The sequence below is a fragment of the Salvia miltiorrhiza genome, chromosome 2 (assembly GCF_028751815.1).
Source record: "Salvia miltiorrhiza cultivar Shanhuang (shh) chromosome 2, IMPLAD_Smil_shh, whole genome shotgun sequence".
Lineage (NCBI taxonomy): Eukaryota > Viridiplantae > Streptophyta > Magnoliopsida > Lamiales > Lamiaceae > Salvia > Salvia miltiorrhiza.
Genome location: NC_080388.1, coordinates 74247674 through 74263731, shown reverse-complemented (window position 1 = coordinate 74263731; position 16058 = coordinate 74247674). Strand labels below are relative to the sequence as shown.

Sequence of the window (16058 nt, the reverse complement as noted above, 5' to 3'; positions counted from 1 at the left end):
TTTTTGGGAGAGAAGGCACATGTCACTTAATCATATAATCATAGTAAGAAAAATCAATTAAATTTTGCAACTAATTTAAATTAATAAGATTTCTTAACTTTTATCCGCAAAATTCGCTCACAGATAAAGAGACACTGTGTGTAAATGTGTGAAAACCGCCGGAAAATGCCCGTGATTCCGTTCGCCGCCACGCGATCTGGCATCAGAGACTTCCTCCTCGCCGTCTCCGCCTTACTCTCCATCTCTCTGCTCCTCTACCTCCACCACCTCGACCTCCCGCCCAACGTCGTCTCTCACTCCGCCGTCCAATCTCGCGCCGCTCTCCCTCCGCCGCTCTCTCTCCACGGCATCCTCTTCTCCATCGCCTCCTCCTCTTCCTCCCTCCACCGCCGCGCTCCCTACCTCCGCGTCTGGCACCGCCCGATCGCTCACCTCAACACTACATTCATCTTCCTCGACCGTCCCCCACGCCAGCCCCTCCCGCCATCCCTCCCTCCCATCATCGTCCCGCCCGGCGCCGCCTCTCTAGCCGCCGGCCACCGCATCGCTCGCATTGTCAAGGACGCCGTCGCCTTAGACGCTCCCGGCGTTTGTTGGTACGTTTTCGGCGACGATGATACCTTGTTTTTCACGGGGAATTTGGTGAGGATTTTGTCGAAATACGACCACAATAAGTGGTATTATGTTGGCTCTAGCTCCGAGAGTTATGAGCAGAATGAGAAATTTAGTTTTGACATGGCGTATGGGGGTGGTGGATTCGCGATCAGTGCGCCATTGGCTCGGGTTTTGGCTAGGGTTCTCGATTCATGTATCGGTAGGTACCGCCATTTATACGGAAGCGATGCTCGAATTTTCGCTTGCTTAGCTGAGCTAGGTGTCTCGTTGACTGTCGAGAAAGGGTTCCATCAGGTGAGCTGTTAGTTTTGTTTTCCTCATTGCAGTTTCTATATAGATATTGAAGTCCTTTGGTATTTGAGTTATTCTAATTTGATATTGTTATCTGCTACTGAGTTTATGAAATTCTTAAATCCCAATAGTTTTGGGTTGCTTTGTTGAAGTTATCCTGATTTTTGATGATCAGAGATATGGAGTTTTGCAATGAACTTGTACGTTTTCATTTCGTTTGCTGTTGATTGCTTGGAGTTGTATTGCATTTACATTTATTATCATAGTGAAGCCATCCAACACCTATGTTTATGCAACTCTTTTTGCTGCTGGCTGCTTGTTTGCATTGTTTATATGGATATAGGTTTTCGATGATTCTTCATTTTTTCGGATTTTTAAGTAGTTGGATTATAGGCAAAGCCGTTCATTTCAATTATCTGTCTCGGATCTCACCCTTTTATTTCTGTCAATAGTTCTAAATATGTTGGAATTCATGTAAGCAGTTCGAATTCTTCAGGGTCCTATATTTTTCAGATATTTATCATATTTGACCGTCCTTTTTTTCTATGTGAGTCTTCATAAACTATTGGATAGCAGAAATCTTGAATGTGGATGAATGCTAAGCTTTCCAGCAAAAGGATTGTATATGTTATCATGTGATAATATTTTCTGTTTTCCTTTTTCTGTAGGTTGATGTTCGAGGAGATTTATTTGGGTTGCTTTCTGCACATCCATTATCACTTGTTGCATCACTGCATCACATAGATGCTATTGAACCAATCTTTCCTGGTAGGACCCGGCTTAATGCTTTGGAGCATCTTTCCAAAGCTTCACGTGTTGATCCTGCTAGGATTTTCCAGCAGACTGTTTGCTACGACCACACTAGTTCAGTTACAGTTTCAATCTCATGGGGTTATGCTGTTCAAGTGTATGAAGGGAACCAACTTCTTCCTGAAGTACTCTCACTTCAGAGAACTTTTAGGCCATGGAAGAGAGGAAAAGATGTATCTTCAAGCCGTTATATGTTCAACACAAGAGATTACGCTAGTGATCCATGCAAAAGACCTGTTGCCTTCTTTCTGCATACTGTTAGTGCTGATACAACTGGTATCTGGACTGAATACACTAGACACAATTCTGGAAATTGTTCTAAAATCAAAGCACTAGAGAGACTGAAAGCAGTTAGTCTTTATTCTCACAATCGAGACACTAATACTGACCAGGTAATCTTTCTTTTAATCAAGAACTAATTAATTGGGCCATTTTTTATGTTTTCTCTAATGCTGTGTTTGTTCTGTGTTAGATGGAAGCACCACGCCGTCATTGCTGTGATATTTCATCATTTTCTGATGAAACAATGACTGTCCAAATAAGAAAATGTGGAATTCTTGAATTGATTGCCATGCGGGGATAACTAATCTTGCATAGTGAGTGCATTAGCCTTTGATGTGGAACCTTGTAATGGGATGAATGGAATGGCAGTGTGGATCATATCATAGAAGCAAGCACACTGCATTGCCAAGTATATGAATGGAGTTCAATTCTGACAGTCTTGCTTTGTTAAATTCTAGTTCTCTTTTGTTCTCGGTTTAAATTGTTCATTGTCTTCTATACTTTCCCCATGGTAGTAATGGACTGCACAAAGTTGATCTTGGATTCCATATATGTTCCTTCCTTCCTACTTTATTGTTGTCTTCTGGTCAAGCTAGTCTTTTCACCTAAAAGAACATCTTAAAAATTTTACCGCAGTGTTTCATACTTCAATTCACCCTAGGTAAAATTTTATAACTCGTTGCTCATTGTGGCATGGAGTTATTTGAACTCTGCGTGGCAGTCAATACCTATGGAGGGGTTAGATGATACTCTTGCTGTGCTCCCATCATTCAACAATTTTGGTTGATGCAATTTCAGAAGAGTGAGTTAGTTCTTTTTATTCGTTTAGTTAAGCTGATTGTCTTCTTTTGTTTGACCTAGGCCTGTGCATTTCTCTTGGTGGTCAACCCAGTTCTTCAAGGGCAGATATCGGCAGGAGTTGTTCAAATTCTTTAGTGAAGGTACCTGCCTTTATATCTGGAGACAATAAATCATTGGATAATCGTTGATGAAACTTGTGGCAAGAAGTGCATACATTTCTGATAGTTTTGGTATCCTGTTCATTTCCTATCTCTTGAATTATGCACAAGAAGTCAGGAAACACTTGTGTTTGCTGGGAGCTTAACGAAAAATAGAGCTTCCTGTCTTTCTAATGGCCAAGTCTGATATCCAAGAACCTGAAGATTGATGGTGCACGACATGGAATGCTTTGCATGATATTCTTAGAACTCACCTAATATTCGTGTTCTGTAGCAATACTACTTGATTTGTAAATTAGATATGCCTCGTCTTGCATTGCTGCTTCATGTATACTATCTGCACCTGTTCTTGCCAATGAGTTGATGTTGTTTCTATCATCATTGGTCTCATAATGAATAAATTTCTCACCAGAACATGGAAATTTATTTAGTTTAGTTGTTGGTGTTTACTTTGAGTAGCATCTGGAAAATGTCCTTTGGCAGCACCTGAGTAGAATGCAATCTATCTTAAGCTGTCAAATCCCAACCCTACCTTTTTCGTATGACACGTTTAGTAATATATAATTCTTTAGTTGATGTGAGTCAAATGTCAAATATCAGATCCTAGGATGAAGGAGTTGACTTTTTGGGTTCTTTGCATTTGTGAGACAACATATCATTTGAATCTTAATGCATGTAGCAATATAATATATATATATACACACACACACACACGTAGGTGTAAGTAATCTTTGATTTGTTTTTATCCCCTAGTAATTTACTCTAAATTTTCATAATTTGTTAGGTAAATGGGTGGTAATATTTTTTTTATTTAATTTTTTGTTTGTGCATGTGTAGGTCTAGGTACATAGGTTGATCTTGTGAAGAAAAGGTGTTTCAAGATTTATGAAAAATTGGAACGTGTTTTGTTGCTGACAAGATAATTCTTTGACTAATTTTAAACAAAAATTAATTCATTTTTCTTCCTATGTGTAGATGTAACTAATTTTTGAGGAAAAATATGTCCTAAGCTAAGCTGTTTACTTCCCACCCAGGTTACCGGGTCAACAAGTAAGGCTGCTAAACTTCAAAAGGTGCTCAAAGTTATGACTGTTCTATTCTACACCAGTTTTAACTCTTCCATTGTCCATTTCTTGCAGAGGAAAAAGCAAAGATGCAGATTACTAAAGTACCGTCCAAACCTCAAGCATCAAATCGCCTCGTAACCTTGATGATCATTTCATTACTTCTATGCACGATGTATCTGCTTGCATCATTCTTGATCCTCCCGAGCACGAAGGTAATACATTTGTCCAGTTCCTTACAAGGGTGGTCATCACCAACTACCCTTGAACACATAGTTTTTGGCATTGCCTCGAATGAGAAGTCCTGGCCTAGCAGGAAGGATTACGTTAGAATCTGGTGGAGGCCTCAGGAGATGAGGGGTTGTGTATTCTTGGAAGGCATGCCACCAAACGGAACACTTGATCAGGCTGATGCCGGTTCTCTTCCTCCTATATGTGCATCAGAGGACACGTCGAGGTTCCGTTACACATACAGGCACGGCCACCGTTCAGCCATACGCGTGGCACGTGTGGTGTTGGAGACCGTTGCCCTTAACCACCCCAATGTGAGGTGGTTTGTGTTTGGGGATGATGACACACTTTTCTTCCCTGAGAATCTTGTCAAGACTCTTTCAAAGTATGATGATGGCCTGTGGTATTACATTGGGACGAACTCGGAGAGTTTTGCTCAGAACAAGCTCTTCTCCTATGAAATGGCCTTTGGAGGAGCTGGCTTTGCTATCAGCTATCCTCTGGCCAAGGTTTTGGCTTCTGTGCTCGATTCGTGTTTGGTTCGATACCCTCACCTCTACGGAAGCGACAGTAGGATTCAAGCCTGCCTTGCGGAGCTCGGCATCAGTCTCACTCATGAGCCAGGATTCCATCAGGTATATACATTGTGATATATTAAGATAAACAGTACATATGAATTTATGATTGAGTATTTGAAAGATTACATGATCAAACAAGCCCAAAATTATTTAACTCATCAAAGTTATTAACTTATCTATCTAAGCTATCACACAAAGTAAATACCTTCTTATCAGCTTTCAATTGCTCACATAACTAACACTATCACATTTCTGTCTGTTAATTATCTCGAATTTTGGCCGATCCACGTATATCATTGTGTTCTTTTTCTTGCTGCTTCTGATAAACTAGTTTGAAACATGAAATTTAACAACAGATGGATATTCGTGGGAGTATGCTAGGATTCTTGACCTCTCATCCACTTAGGCCTATTGTTTCTCTCCATCACTGGGAGGCCATGGATTCGATTTTCCCCAAAATGGAACCAAAAGAGGCAATGAAACACTTGTTTCAAGCCGTGAACATCGATTCTCAGAGGGTCGTGCAGCAGACAGTGTGCTATGATCGTTGGTTTTCTTGGACAATCTCTGTTTCTTGGGGCTATGCTGTCCAAATCTTCCCGCACCACCTCTTCCTGCCAGACGCGCTGCGCACCCTAAAAACCTACCAGCTATGGAAGAAAGGAGGCAGCGGCATCTATGAGCTGTACGAAGTCGACACATTAGCCCTCCACCCTGATCCCTGCCGTAGGCCTACTGTGTTTTTCTTGCACAGTTTGTCGTCTGCAGCGGATGGGATAAGGAGCTTCTACAGAAGGATGACCTCCGAGAACTGCACATTCGATGCGTTCTCTCCGAGGAAGATTGAACAGATCATCGTTATGTCACACAAGCTTGATCTTGATCAGCAACAGGTGCTTCAATTTCCCTTTCACGGCCTTGTCTCTTTAATCAACTGTAGTATATACGATATAATGCTCGTGTTTTCGTGTAACGGTGTTGCACCGTGCAGCTTCTGGCGCCGCGGAGACAATGCTGCGATGTGCTGCCTTCTGCTGCTGAGAATGTGATGGAGATTGCTATTAGAGAATGTGGCCTTGAAGAGTTGGTACATATGCATTGATTTTGGCTTAAGAATTTTCTTTCCCTTTTGGTACATATTTTTTCTTCATCAAAGTTCATAATATTTTTTTGTATTTTTTAAAGATCTCCAGCATTTTCTTGAATCATACTTTTCTTGGATTTCTTCAATGATCAAAATCTAAGTTCTTGGGGGACTTAATGTGAGTTTATTTAATCCTCAAAGTTGACCAAATTTTCTTCTCAAAAAAATATAAAAAAGTTGACCAAATTGGCATGTTGAATGTAGACGATTTACATACACCCAATTTTTTGTTTTTTTTTTTAAATGATACTTCTAAATACTAGCTACATGAATCGTATCAATTAAAATGGTCTATTAAAAAGAACTAATTCCTTCTCCTTTTAGTTACAAAGGATAATTAAATAATACTATAACACATTAGGTTATTAATAAGATTGTTAATGAAAATTAATTAGGTCCCATATTCCCAAATTATAGACATTTTTGTAATTACATGCGCATCAAAAAAATTCCTTTTACTAGTATGCCTTTTGGCTTTAACTATTCCACATGATGTTACTTTTCCAATTTACAATAAATATATTATTTAATAAGTCTATTTTTAGAGGTGCTATCTATAATCAATGTAGGTAATATTATATCTACAAAAGAAAATAGCGTTTAGGCCTAACTCGGTATCGGTAGGTCCAATTAAGGTACATGGGCTTAAAACCTAATGTTTAAAGCCCAATAGATTCATCAGAACATGGGCCTTCAGAGTCCAATAAGCAATGCAAGTACCTTATAATTATAATCTTTTCACAATATATTCATTTGCTTTGAATATTATAAATTTTCGATGATTTTATCGACAAACAACGATTTTTATACTTGTTTAATAAATAAGTTGAAGTGTTCTTTGTAGCTCTGACTCAGAAGGTATTGATTAAATTTGAATCCATAATCTTTTTAATTACGAGATCGTCCACTCCACCAACTAGATCATTAGGTAACTCGATCATACGTTACTAATCGTGTTGTGAAACATATTGTCTCTAATCCTTTGAATCTTTCCATTAATCACATTTTGCTTTAGTTTAGGTGAGCAATAGGGAATGCATATATGTTCACTTAATTTACTTTTCATCTTTACAAATAACACCATTAATTCTCAATAAGTATATATATATCAAATATTTTCATTTTCACGCAGATTAGTTTGAAAAAATAAAGGAAAACATACCATCATATATACATAACGAATCGTTATGTAAATTCAAGATAATGTAAATAACCTTAATTAAAAAAAGAAAATACATTGAACTAGACAAAAAATAGATACAATGTGATTTGGTAACTACAGAACCGATCACCTACCCACCGTGGGCAAGCATAACGTGCCCACCATTGATGTGGCAATTTTAATTAGGAAAGAGAATTAATAAATCTTACTCTAATTAAAATTATCTTACCATAATTACAATTGCCACATCATGGTGGGCACGTTATGCATGCCCAGGCTGGCAAATCATAATATCATAATATCATATAATAGTGTTAAATAAATGCCAGTGAACGCGTTTAATGCCAATTTGCAAGCATTTCCTTGTATTACGGAATTAATGTGGATTAGTATAATTTAGATTAATTAGTATTTAATTTAATTAGAATTGGGTGGTACCCTCTAGATTTTTGAAAATGGTAGAATTGTATATTATTTTTCATATAATATTTTAGAACATTAACTTATAACCTCTTGTCATGTGATACAGAATTTACCGATTAAATTTATTTAATATAATATAAATTTAAAGCTTGTTGTAGATAGTTTAGTTTGAGAATAATATCTTAAAAGGTCACTGAGCTATACTATTTGATCAAACTGTATAGTACTAATTAATTTATTTTGTCTCATTACACAATTTATCATGTCACTTTCGTTCATTGATTAGTTAAGAGTTTAAGAAAAGGGATTAGTTTAAATTTGGTATTTCAATTCTTTTTTTGAGGGCATCAATTCATTTAATTATGTGTAGCAGTAACATGGGATTTTGGTTGCCACTTAAGAGGAACCATCATTTTATTCGGAGTAGTTGTATTCCTGCGGACAACCCCCTCATATATTAATTATTAAATTACGATTTTATTGATAAAAGAAAAAAAATCCTAATAATCCTTGAAGACGAGACGACGCATATAATACAAGTGTCGAGTCTCATTAAAACCTCTTCACAAAAAATTCAATGGAAAAAAATTCTGCAAGAATAAAAAGAGTACTCGTCTATTACAACCGAAAGAAAAAAAAACACCATAGCAAAAAAGTAAAATGTTTAATGTCAAATCTGTATAAACTTTTATTTGGTTTGAATGATATATGCGTTGTTCGATTAATTACTCGAGATTATTTGAGATCAAGTTGTCTAAGATTATATGTGATTGAATAAGCTCAATGTTAATTTTATCATTTGGAGAGAGACCAAGACTCAAAAGACAAGGCTAATCCTAGGTGGCACTATTTCGAGATTTGAGTATTGGACAGTATTCACCCAACCGAACATGACATCATGAGACTAATCCTATATATCAACCCGAACAATTAATCCTACGTAACTACGTTGCACTGTTTCAAGATTAAATATTGGATTGAGTCCATCCAGCCGAACAACATATCATAAGATTAAGTTTTATCTAATCCGCCAAACCGAACACTCCCCGAAGTTTCTAAACTTTTATTTATAGTTTTTTAAAAGATCCAACATATGTATATGTGATATTTAAAGGTTGTGGTGTTCCATGTTTTAGCATGTTACATATACCAAACCTCTCTTCCAACAAATATATGATATGCCTTTTACAAGAGTCGACCAACTCAAACAGCTATACCACACCTAATAATCAATCTTCAATAACGATTACCAAATCAAAGTCAAACTCTTCATATTTCATTAATTAATAATACACACACAATCATAAATTTGCCAGAATTTTTTTTTTTTGCAAACTCAACAAACCAAATTGAATAAATATCCATCTCTACCAAATTAACCCACAGTTCTAAGAGAGGAGAGGTTATCTTATACTTGCAGACATATAAACACCTTAACTGTCTGAAAAAAAACCAAATCACAGATCATCATCATTAATGTCGTCGAAATTAATGAAGACATTTTTGAGGTTGGGTGTGATGGCGGCGGTGTTGATGGAAATGGCGGCGGCTGCAAATTACACAGTTGGAAGCCCAGATGGTGGATGGGATCAATCCACAGATCTTCAAACATGGGCTTCTGCGATTAAGTTTGAGGAAGGAGATAATTTGAGTGAGTTAAATCCATCGTTAATTGTAGTAGTTTAATCTACTTTTTATTTTATTTTTCAAGTTTCTTGCAATGGTTTCATTTTATGATGGTTTATTTAATTATATGAAGATGAAAATTATGTAAATCATAAAAAATGTAATGGTCCATATATAATTAAGATTTATACATAGTTTATGATTTTACATAGTTTTCATCTTGGCATATACTTTATCTGTCTCAATTTTTAGTATCCATTTGAGAGCTGCACGAGTTTTAATTATATGGTTGAGTGTTAAAATAATTAAAGTGAGACGATAAAAAAAGGAAATATGAATACTAAAAGTTGGGACAGATGGAGTATATAGATGTATATAAATAAATCGGTCTGGGTAAAAAAAGAAGATCAAATGAGAATGAACGAATGTGATGAAAATCGAGAATGAATATGTAATGTTAGATTTCAAATCTTTGATATTAGATTGCTAAACTATAAGTTGGTATTTTTGCATGTAGTTTTCGGGTACACCACAAACCATGACGTCACTGAAGTTTCGAAGCCGGATTTCGATTCCTGCACCGCCAGCAGCCCTCTGCAGCCGCCTCACACCGGCGGCGCCGCCGTCATACCCCTCACTTCCGCCGGCAGCAGATACTTCATCTGCGGAACCGGCGGGCACTGCATCAGCGGCATGAAGCTCGCGATCACCACCCTCGCCGCCGCCTCCTCGCCACCGCCTCCCGCCTCCGCCGCCGCGCCGCCGCCATCCACCACCCCAGCCGTTCCCTCACCGCCGCCATCCAAAACTACGGCTCCCTCGCCGCCGCCGAAGCCCTCCAAGGTGACGCCCCCTCCTCCGGCGGTGCCGGCGCCGGCTCCTCCTCCGAGTGGCTCCGCGTTGCCGCCGCCGCCTCCTCCTCCGTCGGCGGCCGCGAAGTTTGATGTGATGGGTAGTCTTACCGGTCTAATTATGATGGTTTGGTTGATTATTGTTTGAAATTGAATTTGATGAAGTTTAATGTTTCGGATTTTATCTCATGTAATGATTTTTGATTTCATATATCGATTTAATCAATACATATTTCATGTTTAAATATGGGGGAATATTGGAGTATTACGTATTTCATGTGAACTACCATTCTCATTTAGTCCACATCATCATTATATTTTTTATTTTATAAATTTATCTTGATTCTAATATCTTAAGTATTGGATCATTAAAATTAAATAAAAATCAAAAAATCAAAGCCGTTTAAACCTTTTATTAATTAATTTATTTGAAGTTATAGTGAAAATAAATAAATTACGTCAATTCCAATTTTTAAGATATTAAAATAACATAGACTAAACGAGAGCGCTGCTCACGAAGATATTTACTAAACATACCTCGTAATGTATTTTATATATTTTTGTTTTTATTTTTATTTTTAAATATGTCATCAATGGAGGATCCACCTTGATGCATGGAGGTACAATTACATCCCAAAAAACATAATAGTATTAATATTTATATATAAATTATTCTAAATTTAATTTTGCACCCGAATTAAAAATATAACCTCAAAACAAAATATAAGTTCAATTTAAAATATAAACTCTAAACTTCAAAGTTGAACAATGTTGGGGATATATTTTATTAACGTTGAACATATTTTTTAGGGTTAAGGTGCAGATCCACCCTTGAAGTAGAGGCCCCTAGAGTGTTTATCCCCCCATTCTCGACTCTGGCGCAAACACCTCCCCATAGTCCAAGAAAAGGGTGCAATTAAACCCAAACCTCTAACGCCGTTAAACGTCTGGGTTTAATTGCACCCTCTACTTCAGGGGTGGATCTGCACCTTAATCTTTTTTTTTTTTTTTTTTCAATTTCGGCAACCCACCTCCGACATCAGCTTAGCCGCCTCCGTACTCATCAGCTCCGACTTGCACCTTGTCAGCTCGCATGCACCCAATCTCTTGGTCGTCGATGCTGTTGTGCGGGGCGATGAAGAAGCTGGTGGTGTTGCTCATGTCGGCAGTGGGCAATCGACGACCAAGAAATTGGACGTGTGCGACTTGGCAAGGTGCAAGTTGGAGCCGATGAGTACTGAGGCAGCTAAGCTGATGCCGAAGGTGGGTTGTCGAAATTGAAAAAAAAAAAAGGCTAAAGTGCAGATCCACCCCTGAAGTAGAGGGTGCAATTAAACCCAGACGTTTAACGGCACTTAACGGCGTTAGAAGTCTGGATTTAATTGCACCATTTTCTTGGACTATAGGGAGGTATTTGCGCCAAGGTCGAGAATGAGGGGATAAACGCTCTAGGGGCCTCTACTTTAGGAGTGGATCTGCACCTTAACCCTATTTTTTATATTTATGATCATGTAATTATTTATCGCACATGTGATACTCCATGTAATTAATGTGTAGGGAAAGGCATGCATAGTATAAAATAGCTTGTATCTATACCAAAATCCCCAAATATTGTTCAAAATTCCAAAATCCACAACAAAAAGATAAAGACCAAAATCCAAACTTTTGTTTATAAAATCATAAACAAAAAATTCAAAATTATAAAAGTGGAAAGCAAACAGAAACTGGACAGCTAGTCAGCTACGAATCATTTCTCAGGACATAATGCCGGCGGAGGAGCCGCCGCGCTAACCCTAGGCGGCGATTGAGGCGGAGGCGGAGGGAACAAATCTACCGGAGGAGGCGGCGGGGCCGAAGCTACCGGCGGCGGATGCTGGAGCGGCGCCACCTGCGAGCGTGGTGTGGTCGAAGCTACGCGAGGCGGCGGCGGTGGAAACGGAGCCACCGGTGGTGGAGGCGGCGGCGGCGATGATGACGAATCAGGAGCGCCAGGAGTGGCGTGATTATTATCCGGCGGCTGAGTAACAGTTGGAATAGGGTAAGTGGAGGCCGGAGCGGGGAAAACCGGCGGCGGCGCGTGGTCGGATTTTTGGTGGCGCGTGAGGAAGGCGAAGCCGAAAATAAGGGTGGAGAAGGCGAAGAGTGTGAGCAGGAAGATGAAGATCTTGGTTGCTTTTCCCACGTAACAACACATTTCTGCAAAAGATTACTCTCTAACTATTTCACCTTGGCTTAGATTGTGCAAGTAATAAATGAAGTGAGTTCATCTGATTAATTGATTTATTAGAATATTACTTAGTGATTAACTGCTGTATTATGCTACTCGTACGGATTTATTTTGGGAAGAAGAGACGATGTTATGTGCACGTGAAGAATTTCCAGTTTTGCCGTCGGTTTGCCTCTGCAACGTAATTAATCCCTCCGTTTCGTTGAGTCGTATTTTTTTTCGGATTATTCGAACGAAATTGAGTCGTTTTTATTTTTAGAATAAATTAAAGCTATTTTTTCATTTACTCCTTTTCATTTTACTTTTTCATTAAACACTAGCTCCTTAAATCCAATGCTCAAAAGAAACGTCTCACACTCGTTGGGACGAAAGGAGTACAGTTTATAGGTCGCACCATATATTATTATTATTATTATTATTATTATTATTATTATTATTATTATTATTATTATTAATATTAATGGTAAATATCATTTTAAACCAAATGGTGCCCATTTTATTAAAAATGTTAGATATTCATTTTTCGGTCCCCAAAATCTTGACGTGACTTGTAGGATATTACTATAGAATTTGGGGCCGGAAAATGGGCGCAGGATATTTCAAAAACTTATAAGATGTAGTTTCTTAAGAGCTTATAAATTATTAAATTGTTTGAATAATTGATGTTATAAGCTAGAAAGAGAATTTTTAGTTAGAGAATAAAAATCGAAAATAGATGAAATTAGAATGATATATATGATGAAAATAAAAAATTATAATTAAATTATTTTTGGAAAATGAGTATTAATTATAAGATAATTAGAGAAATAATTGGGATAGACAAACGTGTTTTTGAAGAGCTTATATAAACTGTTAAAGTTTATTTTTACAACTTATAACCTCTTTAAAAACTTATTTTGCTAAACACTTTAAATGAACTTATAAATTATTTGATAGAACTTATAAGCTCAGCCAAACATTCTAAAGTCTTCTTCACATAAATGGTTTCCACTTCAAATATGCTACACACCCTTGTTCATAACATCTCCATCAACCATCACACATTCTTCCTTCTCCACTCACAATGGTTGCACAAGGGCAACCATCTCCCTCTCTTCTCCATTGATCCTGCCTCCGGCCAGTCGACCCTCCCGCACGTCTCCTCCAAGCTCAGACGAGCCTCGCCCGCCGCCATTGACCTCGACTACGCTACACCCCGAATCCTTGCACGCCCCCCTCGACCTCATCACCTCCCTCACCCTCGCCACCCCATCCCATCGGCCAGCAGACGCGTAGAGGTTCGACAGCACCACGCAGCGCCCCGTGTCCAGCGCGTCCAGCGCCAGGAGCCTCTCCGCAGCACGCTCCCCTAACCCCACATCGCGATGCACCTCGCACGCGCTCAGCAGAGCCCCCCACACCGAGGCGCCCGGCTCAACATCCATGCCCTCGATGAACCTCCACGCCCTCCCCAAATCCCCTGCTCTCCCCAGCATATCCACCACGCCCGCGTAGTGCCTCTGCCCCGGCTCGACCCCGTAGCCCTCCCTCATGCTCCGGAACACCTCCCACCCCTCCTCCACGAGCCCCGAGCGGCTGCAGGCCGTGATGAGGCCGAGGAACGTCACCTCATTAGGGCATTCCCCTGCCTCCACCATCTCGTGGAACAGGGCCAGCGCGTGCCTCCCCCACCCGTGCAGGGCGTAGCTCGTGATCATCGCGCTCCACACCACCACATCCTTCTCTGCAGTGGTGTCGAACACCCTCCGAGCCATCTCCACGCTCCCGCACTTGGCGTACATATCAATCAAAGCCGTCCTGATCACCACGTCGTGGCTATATCTACTGTCGCTCACGTAGCTCTCCATCATCTTAGCCTTCTCGAGCGACCCCAGCTGCGAACAGGCCACGACAGAGGACTGTATCGTCACAGCATCCGGTCGAATATCTCGACATAGCATCTCACTAAAAAGCTCCAAAGCCTCGGCAGCATGGCCACTTTTGGCCAAACCAGAGATGATGGAGTTCCAAAGCATCACATCCTCGGATTTCGCCTCATCAAGGAGCAATCTTGCAGCCGTAGCCTCACCACACTTCGCGTATAAGGAGGTGAGCGCGACGCGAAGGTCAGGCTCCAGATCATACCCCATTCTAATCACCAAACTGTGGAGACACCTCCCTTGATCCAAATCCCCAATATCAGAATACGCCTTCAAGGCACTAATCGAGGCGATCCAATCCGGCTGCACGCTCGATTCTCTCATGTTCTTGAAGATCCTCAAAGCCTCCGTAGGCAGCCCTTTCTGGACATAAGCTGAGATGATCAAAGTCCATGAAACCACATCCTTGCACTTCAACAAATCAAGAATCAAGCGGGCACTCGCGCTCTCCTCACACTTCACGTAGAGCGAGAGAAGCCCGTTTTGCAAGAAAACGTCGTTGCCGAATCCATGCCTGAGAATCTGCGAATGAAGAGCCCGGCCGTAGCCCAATGCAGGTAATTCTCCACAAGCTTTGAGCACGTGAGGAAACGTGAAGGCGTCCGGAGCCACAGAAGCACTCTGCATTGCTGAATACATTTCAATAACTTTGTCGAACATTTTTTGCATTGAATAACCTTTGATGACTGCGTTCCAAAGGAAGACATTTCGGTCGGGAATTTCGTCGAACAGTTGGCGAGCGTGGTCGATTTCTTTGAGCTCGAAGCTTCGGGCGATGAATTTCGTTATTAGGAAACTGTTGTTATGAAATCCGTGGAGGGTTAACTGGTTTTGGATTTGGGAGAGATGAATCTTTCGGGTTGATTTTGCGATGAGGGACGTGAAGAAAGATTCGGCGGCGATTGAATTGCGACTGCGAGTGCTGCAGCTGGTGCTGCTAGAGAGGAGGCGGGAAAATGTGGGATTGAAGATGAAGTTCTTGAGCGGGAGATGGAGAGATTTGAAGGATTTCTGTTGGGAATTGATGGTGAATGACATCAAGAAATGCAGCAACGCAGGTAGTGTTTTTGAATCTTGGAAGGCATGAGATTATGTATCAGTATAGGTATAATTAAATAATTTTGCTCGATCCAAATATTTTTTGGATTTCATGAATATTTAAATACAAATAATGTAAAATTATGATATATGGTTCAATATTCATAAATATTTAAATATTAGTATATGTATTATATATTGTAAATTATTAGATAATGTATGTTAAATGTATTGAATATAATCTCATATATTATTTAAAATGTTATTTTACACATTTCTCAATACAATTTCGAATCGGATAATTCGATTACAAACTAATTTCAAACTTAATACTCGAATACTATTGTTTGAAATTTACCACCGCCAAAAAAAAAAAAATCCAATACAATTCAAAATATCAATTTGAATCAAATTTATTGTTCCATCTGTCCCGCAAAACTTGAGTAATATTCTTTTTCAAGTTGTTCCGCGAAATTTGAGCATTTTTCTTCTATGACAATCTTTTTTTTACTTTATTCACCTTTTCAATTTTTCATCCACCACACTTAACAGACAAAATATTAACTCCTTAAAATTAATGATGAAAAGAAATTGATCAAGTTCGCGAAACGAAGAGAGTATTTCAAAGATGCCCGTATATCAAATCGAATAATTTGAGAATACGAGTAAAAAACAATGATATTCACTTCGATTCGATCTGTCACGGTGCGCCAATGAGTGCACTAGAGTTTTTATCATGTTTTTGTTGGTAGACGAATTATCATTTCAATTAATTTTCGTCCGTCGATTTATAGGAGTGTGGGCCCACTAAAATATTTTCGTCACTCCTATCTCATTA

General features: G+C 39.4%; 4 protein-coding genes across 15 annotated transcripts; 2 read left to right on the top strand and 2 right to left on the bottom strand.

Annotated features, from left to right (window-relative positions):
• The first annotated feature begins 72 nt into the window (after positions 1-72).
• Positions 73-6091, top strand: LOC131009222 (uncharacterized). Of its 12 annotated transcripts, none has more exons than XR_009096413.1 (7): positions 74-909; positions 1575-2108; positions 2189-2312; positions 2860-2939; positions 3933-4007; positions 4097-4236; positions 4338-4887. XR_009096413.1 is itself a non-coding variant. In XM_057936486.1 (7 exons), exons 5-7 carry the CDS (start codon positions 4375-4377, stop codon positions 5930-5932), a joined length of 1161 nt encoding a protein of 386 aa, XP_057792469.1. In that variant the 5' UTR covers positions 2184-2407; positions 2860-2939; positions 3933-4007; positions 4097-4236; positions 4338-4374; the 3' UTR covers positions 5933-6091. The 12 variants fall into 12 exon arrangements, 5 of the variants coding, with proteins under 5 accessions (XP_057792467.1, XP_057792469.1, XP_057792468.1 ...); XR_009096412.1 differs by having other exon boundaries at positions 2189-2407; XM_057936486.1 differs by lacking the exons at positions 74-909; positions 1575-2108 and adding exons at positions 5187-5723; positions 5822-6091 and having other exon boundaries at positions 2184-2407.
• Positions 6092-8764: 2673 nt separating this feature from the next.
• On the top strand, positions 8765-10283 carry LOC131009305 (uclacyanin-3-like). The gene is made up of 2 exons (XM_057936603.1): positions 8765-9210; positions 9703-10283. The coding sequence occupies exons 1-2, from the start codon at positions 9036-9038 to the stop codon at positions 10182-10184; spliced, it is 657 nt and encodes a 218-aa protein (XP_057792586.1). The 5' UTR covers positions 8765-9035; the 3' UTR covers positions 10185-10283.
• A 1500-nt stretch (positions 10284-11783) lies between these two features.
• On the bottom strand, positions 11784-12230 carry LOC131009991 (extensin-like). The gene has a single exon (XM_057937385.1). The coding sequence runs from the start codon at positions 12228-12230 to the stop codon at positions 11784-11786; it is 447 nt and encodes a 148-aa protein (XP_057793368.1).
• Positions 12231-13061: 831 nt separating this feature from the next.
• LOC131009202 (pentatricopeptide repeat-containing protein At3g12770-like) lies at positions 13062-15312 on the bottom strand. The gene has a single exon (XM_057936456.1). It carries the CDS (start codon positions 15218-15220, stop codon positions 13322-13324), a length of 1899 nt encoding a protein of 632 aa, XP_057792439.1. The 5' UTR covers positions 15221-15312; the 3' UTR covers positions 13062-13321.
• Positions 15313-16058: the final 746 nt, after the last annotated feature.